At 43.9% G+C, this 12,590-nt stretch overlaps 1 protein-coding gene across 6 annotated transcripts in view; it reads left to right on the forward strand.

Moving 5' to 3' along the window:
- The first annotated feature begins 9,364 nt into the window (after window positions 1–9,364).
- Window positions 9,365–12,590, forward strand: part of LOC118396676 (enhancer of mRNA-decapping protein 4-like) — a 40,194-nt gene continuing 36,968 nt past the window's right edge. For 2 of the 6 annotated variants that reach the window (XM_035791009.2, XM_035791012.2), the window contains exon 1: window positions 9,365–9,890. In XM_035791009.2, coding sequence (XP_035646902.1) covers window positions 9,803–9,890 — 88 coding nt within the window. In that variant the 5' untranslated portion in view covers window positions 9,365–9,802. The remainder of the gene's footprint in view (window positions 9,891–12,590) is intronic. The other 4 variants (XM_035791010.2, XM_035791014.2, XM_035791016.2 and 1 more) reach the window with 4 other exon arrangements.

A 12,590-nucleotide genomic window follows, 5' to 3' on the forward strand; every position in this document is an offset into this window, starting at 1 on the left:
AATTGTTTTGATCACACGGTTTGGGATATGTTCTTGGCTGGCTCTGAGAATAACATTGGCGTATATACTGACTGTTACTGAGTTCATCAGGAAGGGCATAGAGGATGTTGTTCCCGCTGCGACAATTAGAACTTATCTAAACTAAAAAATGTGGATAGTTGGCATCATTCGCACAAAACTGAAAGCGAGAACCACTGCATTTCACTGTGGCAAGATGAATGGGAACATGTACGAGTACAAACAATTAAATTATGCCCTTCGTAAGGCAATCAAACAGGCAAAACATCAGTATAGAGAAAAAGTGGAGTCACAATTCAATGGCTCAGACATGAGTATGTAGCAGGGACAACAGACAATCATGGATTACGGACACCAATCACGGACACCGATGCCAGCTGGCTGGAGTGTTTACAAACATATTCAAAATCTCCCTATCCCAGTGTTCTCCCCACCTGCTTCAAGATGTCCACCATTGTTCCTGTATCCAAGAAAGTGAAGGTACCTAAATGACTATCGCCCCGTACAACTCACTTCTGTCATGAAGTGCTTTGAAAGGCTTGTTAAGGATCATATCATTGTACCTTACCAACCTCCACACGCATGTCTCCAACTCAATTATCAAGTTTGTAGACGACAACAGTGGTAGGCCTGATAACCAACAATAACGAGACAGCCTACAGCGAGGAGGTGAGGGCCCTGGTGGAGTGGTGCCAGGAAAATAACCTTAATGTCAACTAAACAAAGGATTGTGAACCTTCAGGAGACAGCAGAGGGAGCACGCCCTCATCCACATCGACACATCGACAGGGCCACAGTAGAAAGGGTGAAAGTTCCTCGGTATGTACATCACTGAGAACCTGAAATGGCTCGTCTACACAAATTGTGTGGTGAAGAAGGCGCCTCTTTAACCTCAGGAGGCTGAAGAAATGCAGCCTAGTCCCTCAGACCCTCACAAACTTCTACAGATTCACCATTGAGAGCATCCTGTCGGGCTGTATCATCACCTGGTATTGCAACTGCACCATCCCGCAAACACAGGGCTCTCCAGAGGGTGGAGCGGTAAGCCCAATGCATCACTGGGGGTACACCGCCTGCCCTCCAGGACATCTACAGCACCCAGCATCATAGGAAGGCCAGGAGGATCATCAAGGACCTCAGCCACCCGAACCACGGCCTGTTCACCCCGCTACCATCTAGAAGGCGGAGACAGTACAGGTGCATCAAAGCTGGTTCTAAGAGACTGAAAAACAGCCTACATCTACAGGCCATCAGACTCTACCCAGCCTCCACCCAGTACCGTGCCCTGATCTTTTGTCACTAGATGCCTACCACCCGATACTCAACCCTACACCTTAGAGACTGCTGCCCTATGCACATAGTCATTGAACACTGACCAATTGAATAATGTTTAGATACTGTTTTACCCACTTCATATGTATATACTGTATTGTAATCAAGACTCATCCTATATAACTACTGCTGTACAAACATTTTCTATTCATATACTGTCCATAATGTACACACCATCGTATACAGTGCGTGAGAAAAGTATTCCTACCCCTTGACTTATTATTACAGCCTTATTCTACAATTGATTAAATTGTTTTTTCCCCCTCATCAATCTACACACAATACGCAATAATGGCATAAACAGGTTTTGAGAATTTTTGGCAAAATTGTTACAAATAAAAAACATATATTGCGTAAGTTTGCATAAGTATTCAGACCCTTTACTCAGTATTTTGTTGAAGCACCTTTGGCAGCGATTACAGCCTCAGGTCTTCTTGTGTATGACGCTACAAGCTTGGCACACCTTTATTTGGGGAGTTTCTCCTATTCTTCTCTGCAGATCATCTCAAGCTCTGTCAGATTGGATGGGGAATGTCGCTGCACAACTATTTTCAGGTCTCTCCGGAGATGTTCAATCAGGTTCAAGTCCGGACTCTGGCTGGGCTACTCAAGGACATTGAAACTTGTTCCGAAGCCACTCCTGCATTGTCTTGGCTGTGTGCTTAGGGACATATCCTGTTGGAACGTGAACCTTCACCACAGTCTGAGGCCCTGAGCCCTCCGGAGCAGGTTTTCATCAAGGATCTCTTACTCCGTTCATCTATCCCTCGATCCTTACTCTCCCAGTCCCTGCCGCTGAAAAACATATCCACAGCATGATGCACCATGCTTCACCGTGGGGATGGTGCCAGGTTTCATTCAGAAGTTAGCCTGGAATGGCATAAAACGTTTCAGTGATGAGAGTTGCAATCCCAGTGATGGGATTGCAGTGATGGGACAAGACTAACTACCAATTGGAAATCACAAAATTGGGGAGAAAAAGGCCACTGTGTTCTTGGGGACCTTCCCCAGATCTGTGCCTTGACACAATCCTGTCTCGGAGCTCTACGGAAAATTCCTTTGACCTCATGGCTTGGTTTTTGCTGTGACATGCACTGTCAACTGTGGGACCGTATTTTGACAGGTCTGGTCCTTTCCAAATCATGTCCAATCAATTGAATTTACCACAAGTGGACTCCAATCAAATAGAGACATCTTAGGGATGATCAATGGAAACAGTTTGCACCTGATCTCAATTTCGAGTCTCATAACAAAGGGTCTGAATACTTATGTAATAAGTCGCTTTGGATAAAAGCGTCTGCTAAATGGCATATATTATTATTATTATTATAAGGTATTTTTATTTGTTATAAATTAGCAAACATTTTCGAAAAACCTGTCTTGGTTTTGTCGTTATGGGTTATTGTGTGTTGATTGATGAAGAAATAGTTTATTTAATCTATTTTAGAATAAGGCTGTAACATAACAAAATGTGGAAAAGGGGAAGGGGTCTGAATACTTTCCGAATGCATTGGAGTCCAGTTGTGGTAAATTGTATGCAGTACCAGTCAAAAGTCTGGACACACATACTCATTCAAGGGTTTTTCTTTATTTTTATTTTTTTTACTATTTTCTACATTGTAGAATAATGATGAAGACATCAAAACTAGAAAAAAATATATTTTTATTTTTATTTCACCTTTATTTAACCAGGTAGGCCAGTTGAGAACAAGTTCTCATTTACAACTGCGACCTGGACAAGATAAAGCAAAGCAGTGCGACAAAAACAACAACACAGAGTTACACATAAACAAACGTACAATCAATAACAATAGAAATAAAAATAGAAAAATCAATGTACGGTGTGTGCAAATGTAGAAGAGTAGGGAGGTAACAATAAATAGGCCAGAGTAATTCAAACAATTACAATTTAGCAATAACACTGGAGTTATAGATGTGCAGATGATGATGTGCAAGTAGAGATACTGGGGTGCAAAAGAGCAAGAGGGTAAGTAATAATATGGGGATGAGGTAGTTGGGTGGGCTATTTACAGATTGGCTGTGTACAGATACAGTGATCAGTAAGCTGCTCTAACAGCTGATGCTTAAAGTTAGAGAGGGAGATATAAGACTCCAGCTTCAGTGATTTTTGCAATTCGTTCCAGTCATTGGCAGCAGAGAATTGGAAGGAAAGGCAGCCAAAGTAAGTGTTGGCTTTGGGGATGACCAGTGAAATATACCTGCTGGAGAGCGTGCTACGGTTGGGTGCTGCTATGGTGACCAGTGAGCTAAGATAAGGCGGGGCTGTACCTAGCAGAGACTTGTAGATGACCTGGAGCCAGTGGGTTTGGCGACGAATATGTTGTGAGGGCCAGCCAACAAGACCATACAAGTCGCATTGGTGGCTAGTATATGGGGCTTTGATGACAAAACGGATGGCACTGTGATAGACTACATCCAGTTTGCTGAGTAGAGTGTTGGGGGCTATTTTGTAAATGACATCGCCGAAGTCAAGGACCGGTAGGATAGTCAGTTTTACGAGGTAATGTTTGGCAGCATGAGTGAAAGAGGTTTTGTTGAGAAATAGGAAGCCGATTCAAGATTTAATTTTGGATTGGAGATGCTTAATGTGAGTCTGGAAGGGGAGTTTACAGTCTAACCAGACACCTAGGTATTTGTAGTTGTCCACATATTCTAGGTCAGAACCGTCCAGAGTAGTGATGCTAGTCGGGCGGGAGGGTGTGTGCAGAAATCGGTTGAAGAGCATGCACTTAGTTTTACTAGCATTTAAAAGCAGTTGGAGGCCACGGAAAGAGTGTTGTATAGCGTTGAAGCTTGTTTCGAGGTTTGTTAGTACAGTGTCCAAAGAAGGGCCAGATGTATACAGAATGGTGTCTTCTGCGTAGAGGTGGATCAGAGAATCACCAGCAGCAAGAGCGACATCATTGATACAAAGAAAAGAGAAAAGACTCGGCCTGATAATTGAACCCTGTGGCACCCCCAGAGAGACTGCCAGAGGTCCGGACAACAGGCCCTCCGATTTGACACACTGAACTCTATCAGTGTGTCAAGTAGTTGGTGAACCAGGCGAGGCAGTCATTTGAGAAGCCAAGGCTATTGAGTCTGCCGATAAGAATACGGTGATTGACAGAGTCGAAAGCCTTGGCCAGGTCGATGAAGACGGCTGCACAGTACTGTCTTTTATCGGTGGCGGTTATGATATCGTTTAGGACCTTGAGCGTGGCTGAGGTGCACCCATGACCAGCTCGGAAACCAGATTGCATAGTGGAGAAGGTACGGTGGGATTCGAAATTGTCGGTGAGGTTTGTTAATTTGGCTTTCGAAGATTTTAGAAATGCAGGGAAGGATGGATATAGGTCTATAACTGTTTGGGTCTAGAGTGTCTCCCCCTTTGAGGAGGGGGATGACCACAGCAGCGTTCCAATCCTTGGGGATCTCAGACGATATGAAAGAGAGGTTGAATAGGCTAGTAATAGGGGTTGCAACAATTTCAGCTGATCATTTTAGAGAGGGTCCAGATTGTCTAGCTCAGCTGATTTATAGGGATCCATAGTTTGCAGCTCTTTCAGAACATCAGCTGTCTGGATTTGGGTAAAGGAGAAGCAGGTGGGGCTTGGGCAAGTTGCTGCAGAGTAGGCTGAGATGTTGGCCGGGGTAGGGGTAGCCTGGTGGAAAGCATGGCCAGCCCTAGAAAAATGCTTATTGAAATTATCGATTATCGTGGATTTATCAGATTTATCCTATTTTTCTAACTTAATTGAGGAAAATAAGAACAATCCGAAATTCCTTTTTGATACTGTCGCAAGGCTAACTAAAAAGCAGCATTCCCCAAGAGAGGATGACTTTCACTTTAGCAGTGATAAATTCATGAACTTCTTTGAGGAAAAGATTATGATTATTAGAAAGCAAATTACGGACTCCTCTTTAAACCTGCGTATTCCTCCAAACCTCAGTTGTCCTGAGTCTGCACAACTCTGCCAGGACCTAGGATCAAGAGAGACGCTCAAGTGTTTTAGTACTATATCTCTTGACACAATGATGAAAATAATCATGGCCTCTAAACCTTCAAGCTGCATACTGGACCCTATTCCAACTAAACTACTGAAAGAGCTGCTTCCTGTGCTTGGCCCTCCTATGTTGAACATAATAAATGGCTCTCTATCCACTGGATGTGTACCAAACTCACTAAAAGTGGCAGTAATAAAGCCTCTCTTGAAAAAGCCAAACCTTGACCCAGAAAATATAAAAAAATATCGGCCTATATCGAATCTTCCATTCCTCTCAAAAATTTTAGAGAAGGCTGTTGCGCAGCAACTCACTGCTTTCCTGAAGACAAACAATGTATACGAAATGCTTCAGTCTGGTTTTAGACCCCATCATAGCACTGAGATGGCACTTGTGAAGGTGGTAAATGACATTTTAATGGCATCGGACCGAGGCTCTGCATCTGTCCTCGTGCTCCTAGACCTTAGTGCTGCTTTTGATACCATCGATCACCACATTCTTTTGGAGAGATTGGAAACCCAAATTGGTCTACACGGACATGTTCTGGCCTGGTTCAGATCTTATCTGTCGGAAAGATATCAGTTTGTCTCTGTGAATGGTTTGTCCTCTGACAAATCAACTGTAAATTTCGGTGTTCCTCAAGGTTCCGTTTTAGGACCACTATTGTTTGCACTATACATTTTACCTCTTGGGGATGTTATTCGAAAACATAATGTTAACTTTCACTGCTATGCGGATGACACACAGCTGTACATTTCAATGAAACATGGTGAAGCCCCAAAATTGCCCTCGCTAGAAGCATGTGTTTCAGACATAAGGAAGTGGATGGCTGCAAACTTTCTACTATTAAACTCGGACAAAACAGAGATGCTTGTTCTAGGTCCCAAGAAACAAAGAGATCTTCTGTTGAATCTGACAATTAATCTTAATGGTTGTACAGTCGTCTCAAATAAAACTGTGAAGGACCTCGGCGTTACTCTGGACCCTGATCTCTCTTTTGAAGAACATATCAAGACCATTTCGAGGACAGCTTTTTTCCATCTACGTAATATTGCAAAAATCAGAAACTTTCTGTCCAAAAATGATGCAGAAAAATTAATCCATGCTTTTGTCACTTCTAGGTTAGACTACTGCAATGCTCTACTTTCCGGCTACCCGGATAAAGCACTAAATAAACTTCAGTTAGTGCTAAATACGGCTGCTAGAATCCTGACTAGAACCAAAACATTTGATCATATTACTCCAGTGCTAGCCTCTCTACACTGGCTTCCTGTCAAAGCAAGGGCTGATTTTAAGGTTTTACTGCTAACCTACAAAGCATTACACGGGCTTGCTCCTACCTATCTCTCTGATTTGGTCCTGCCGTACATACCTACACGTACGCTACGGTCACAAGACGCAGGCCTCCTAATTGTCCCTAGAATTTCTAAGCAAACAGCTGGAGGCAGGGCTTTCTCCTATAGAGCTCCATTTTTATGGAACGGTCTGCCTACCCATGTCAGAGAAGCAAACTCGGTCTCAACCTTTAAGTCTTTACTGAAGACTCATCTCTTCAGTGGGTCATATGATTGAGTGTAGTCTGGCCCAGGAGTGGGAAGGTGAACGGAAAGGCTCTGGAGCAACGAACCGCCCTTGCTGTCTCTGCCTGGCCGGTTCCCCTCTTTCCACTGGGATTCTCTTCCTCTAACCCTATTACAGGGGCTGAGTCACTGGCTTACTGGGGCTCTCTCATGCCGTCCCTGCAGGGGGTGCGTCACCTGAGTGGGTTGATTCACTGTTGTGGTCATCCTGTCTGGGTTGCCCCCCACTTGGGCTGTGCCGTGGCGGAGATCTTTGTGGGCTATACTCAGCCTTGTCTCAGGATGGTAAGTTGGTGGTTGAAGATATCCCTCTAGTGGTGTGGGGGCTGTGCTTTGGCAAAGTGGGTGGGGTTATATCCTTCCTGTTTGGCCCTGTCCGGGGGTGTCCTCGGATGGGGCCACAGTGTCTCCTGTCCCCTCCTGTCTCAGCCTCCAGTATTTATGCTGCAGTAGTTTGTGTCGGGGGGCTAGGGTCAGTTTGTTATATCTGGAGTACTTCTCCTGTCCTATTCGGTGTCCTGTGTGAATCTAAGTGTGCGTTCTCTAATTCTCTCCTTCTTTCTTTCTCTCTCTCGGAGGACCTGAGCCCTAGGACCATGCCCCAGGACTACCTGACATGATGACTCCTTGCTGTCCCCAGTCCACCTGGCCATGCTGCTGCTCCAGTTTCAACTGTTCTGCCTTACTATTATTCGACCATGCTGGTCATTTATGAACATTTGAACATCTTGGCCATGTTCTGTTATAATCTTCACCCGGCACAGCCAGAAGAGAACGGACCACCCCACATATGCTCTCTCTAATTCTCTCTTTCTTTCTCTCTCTCGGAGGACCTGAGCCCTAGGACCGTGCCCCAGGACTACCTGACATGATGACTCCTTGCTGTCCCCGTTCCACCTGACTGTGCTGCTGCTCCAGTTTCAACTGTTCTGCCTTGTTATTATTCGACCATGCTGGTCATTTATGAACATTTGAACATCTTGGCCATGTTCTGTTATAATCTCCACCCGGCACAGCCAGAAGAGGACTGGCCACCCCACATAGCCTGGTTCCTCTCTAGGGTTCTTCCTAGGTTTTGTCCTTTCTAGGGAGTTTTTCCTAGCCACCGTGCTTCTACACCTGCATTGCTTGCTGTTTGGGGTTTTAGGCTGGGTTTCTGTACAGCACTTTGAGATATCAGCTGATGTACGAAGGGCTATATAAATACATTTGATTTGATTTGATCGGTGTTGACAGTGTTTCCTATCTTCAGTGCAGTGGGCAGCTGGGAGGAGGTACTCTTATTCCCCATGGACTTTACAGTGTCCCAAAAACTTTTTGGAATTAGTACTACAGGAAGCACATTTCTGTTTGAAAAAGCTAGCCTTAGCTTTCCTAACTGACTGAGTATATTGGTTCCTGACTTCCCTGAAAAGTTGCATATCGCGAGGGCTTTCTGATGCTAATGCAGAACGCCACAGGATGTTTTTGTGCTGGTCGAGGGCAGTCTGGGGTGAAGCAAGGGCTATATCTGTTTTTTGTTCTACATAGTTCTAAATAGCACATATGGAATCATGTAGTAACCAAAAAAGTGTTAAACATTTCAAAATAGATTTTTTATTTGAGATTCTTCAAAGTAGCCACCCTTTGCCTTGATGAGAGCTTTGCACACTCTTGGCAGTCATTTCTATATTAATTTCTATATTTCTTAATTCCTTTCTTATTTTTTTTTTTAGATTTGCATGTATTGTTTTATATTGTTAGGCACTACTGCACTGTTGGAGCTAGAAACATAAGCATATTGTTACACCAGTGATAACATCTGCAAAATACTGTATGTGTACAGTACCAATAGTATTTCATGCGGTTTTCTGTGTATGGAGTGTAATTCCATATAAAATGGCAATATTTTATTAGTGTCATTTAGACACATTTCAGTTGTATGCATTCAGTTAAACTGACTTGGTATCTACCATTCCCTTTAATTACACACTGGTCAATTCCATGTTTGGGTTGATGGAAACATGAAATGCCGGTTTCAATTTTATAAATGCCGACATTTTGTTTGTTAGACATTATGGGATATTTTTGTGTAGGTAAAATTAATTATGTGAGAAATTGCGTTGGAAACGCCTTTATCTGCAAATATTGATATAATAACCATTATTTTCAATTAGTTTCAAAACCAGAGTGGGCACATTTGCTATATAACGCAAAAGTTTTTGTGACAAAACCATCGGTAGAGTTGAAAATGCAGTGGAAACCATTTAACTTGTATTTTTAATTGGGTATATGGGACTTTAACGCAAAAGTCATTTTTATGTGCACTACGTCATCACGAACAGCCTTTTTATTCACATAAAGTCTGTTTGATAGAAACAGCTCTTGTGGGAAAATGCGCATAATGTTTTATGCAGATTTTTTAATCTGTCGCCAATTGTATGGAAACCAAGCTACGGTTGGATAAATATTGTATTAAAAAATCTGCCGTCGTAAATTGGTTGGAAACCAAGCTACGGTTGGATAAATATTGTAGATGCCATGCTACTGGTCTTGGTTCCGGACTGTTCGGCTATCATTCCACTCCTGTCATTCTATTTGCTAAACCATTTTTGGCATATATCACGAAGTACTAGGAGTGGAATGCTTTCGCAAAACAGACAGAAGGAATGCCACCTATGCTGACACAATATGGGGTGGAATGTGGAGCAGACAGTACCCTCGGAACTATACAGCCCACTAGCTTTTGCTGGGGAGAGAAATGCATGAACACCCAACGGAAGTTTAGACGGTTAGTGGCGTTCGGTCAAACGAATTGAACACTGACAGCAAAAGAACGAAAATATAGATTATTTTGCAACGACCCAGTTTCCCCCCATCCCTTACATATGGCTTCAAATTCAAACATAGATATAGAGGGTGCAACCCAGCATCTTCGTGATATATTAAAGCTGGACCGACCCGGGAACAGTGTTGGTAAGTTTAACTGGAATGAAAAGCACTTTTAGGCCGCATTGCAAGCTAATTCTCATAATTTAGCTACCTAGCTTTGGACAACATTCTAGTTTGCTAACGTAACCTTCCTATCAAAAGTTATGGACGGACGCTGCAAAATGCGAGCTCGCTCCGTATGCTCACGTTTGTACCTAGCTAGTTAACTTAAACTTTTTCACAAGTCATTAGCTAACGTAAGCTAGCTAATTTACATTTGCTAACATTAGTTAGCTAGGTTATCAGACTGCTAGTTAGGCTAACGTTAACTGACTACGGTTGCTAGCCTATTAGTTAACTAATGTAGCTAGCAAGCTAAATTATCTTAACGACGTTACGCTTGCCAAATGTACGATTACGCTAGCTAGTTTAGTTAGCAAGTTGAACCACGGCTAGCTAACGCCTTGATCACACCACTATATGCAAGGCGAGTCCCCTCTGTACCACAGCACGCAGAGTATTGGTGGGACCAATTCTCTAGCGTGACATTGCTGACTCTAGTACCACCTTTCCAGCTGGAAAAAAATATACGGCCAACAAATGGGTGTTACACACTAACACAAGGTTACGCTCTACAATTTCGTTTGCGACTCCCACGCTTCAGGGGTGTCTTGAAGACAACAGCTTGCAAATGCTCAGAAATTCCCTTGCTTCTAGAAAAGCAGGGATGTATGGACAGATTTGGTGAGCGGTCTTGAACCAGTTCCGTGGTGTACGGTCAGCGCCATGGAAATCAGCTCATGTCAACCTACTGGAGCTAAAGGCCTTTCATCTTGCATTCCGGCACTTCCTCCCAGTACTGACAACTACTGAAACGGACAGATGACACAAGCGAGGTTGTGCGCCAACTGCCGGGGGTGGACTGAGGTCAGTGTCACTGCACAAGGAAGCTATTGCTTTGTGCAAACAGACACTATACATCCCTCAGTGCAATACACCTGCCGGGGGTGGAGAATCAGGCAGCAGACCCCACAGGAGGCCCTCTTCTTTCAGACTGGAGGATACATCCCACTGTAGTGGAGATGATCGGGTATCAATTTGGAAGGGCCATCTCCGAACTGTTTGCTGTGCCTTGTCCTATGTGTTTTTTTGTAAAGGGTACAGCAGGCCCACTCAGGGTCAATGCTCTTATCGCACAGATGGCCAAGGGGGCTGCTGTATGCTTTTCCAGCAATTCACTTGTTCCCTCAGGTCTTGAGGAAGATCAGCCTGGAGTGCGCATCGGTTCCAACAATTCTAATTAGCATAATAAACAAATACCTGTCAAAATCCGTCTGTTTCAGCTGGATGTTTTTTGCTTTGGCTGCATCTCAATCACCGCATCCGCTGACGTTGCCCTTGCGTATCTGCGGTGGCGGGGCTACAGCGGCATTTGTCAGACCATGAGACTTTTTTTCTCACGAACGTCTGTAGCACCCAAATGGTTTGGCCTTCAAAATATTATGAGACTCTCACGAACACCATGGTGTTCTCAGTTTTGCTCTACGACCCCCACAAGCGGCATGGGACTCGTCTGAAGTTGGTACTGCAGATCTGCTAACTTCCCGCTGTAGAGTCAGAACAGTTTGGGCTGCACACTATGACCCATCTATGGAAAGGTGAGTCTCGTGTATGTACATGTTGGTTGTTTTGCTCTAGGACGAACACAAGCCTCAGACTCATTTGAAGGTATTCTGGTAGAAGTAAAAAAACAAATTAATGGGAGTAGTTTAGTGCCAAATGTAAGGATTTTTCTCACAGATATAGGACAGACACTTCACAACAAATATCTTTGTGATTTCTTTGAGATATTAGCCCATGTTTCTATGGACTAATAGCAGCAGGGTGTCACTCGTTCCATGTTGGACATAGTGTCTGCAGGATTGTTTTTTTCATTTCAATTAAGTCCTAGACAACCAGGTGTGGGGAGTTTCTTATTAATTAGGGGCCTTCATTCATCAATCAAGTACAAGGCAGGAGCGGAAACCTGTGGACACTCGGCCCTCTGTGGAATGAGTTTGACATGTGGTCTAGAGGGTTAATAATTTTACCTGCCTCCCCACTGCTCACAGGAGAGTTATGAGTTGCATACACTTTGCCTGCATGCACACAGTGCTGCAACAATAACTGTTTGTCAAACAGAACAGCTTGTTGTGTGTTATGGGGGGAGCAGAGACTGGCACATTGGATTATCAATGCCGTGTCAAAATCATACTCTATAGCAGGTAGACCAATTCCAGATAGCGTGGTAGCACAGTTGTTCATTAGTATAGCCACTTCATGTGTCTTGTTCAGTGGGGCCTCCCTGGACTCTGTGCTGCTGCAAGTTGGGCAACACCCATGACTTTCTTGAGGTACTGCAGACTCAATGTTATGTCCACACCATCACTGGGGTCTGTGGTGTTGGACATGGCATGCTCTCTCAACCCAGATAAGTGAGCGTACCGTCAACCTTGTACGTACATACTTTTCAACCATCCATGAGATGGCTGTTCTATACAGAGGCCTTCCACTCTTGGTGCTGTTGCACCCAAATTAAGAATCGTATAGCTTTCAGCTCGCTTGTGTGTACGGTTGTATACCACAGTTGAAATTCTGTTACCTTGTTGGGTAATTATATTCTGTTGCATCCTGTGGTGGATACGGTGATGTCCCAGGGACTCATCTGGACCAATTTAAATGGTCTTATCCCACTCTTTTGTCTGA

This window comes from Oncorhynchus keta, chromosome 17 (genome assembly GCF_023373465.1).
Source record: "Oncorhynchus keta strain PuntledgeMale-10-30-2019 chromosome 17, Oket_V2, whole genome shotgun sequence".
NCBI lineage: Eukaryota > Metazoa > Chordata > Actinopteri > Salmoniformes > Salmonidae > Oncorhynchus > Oncorhynchus keta.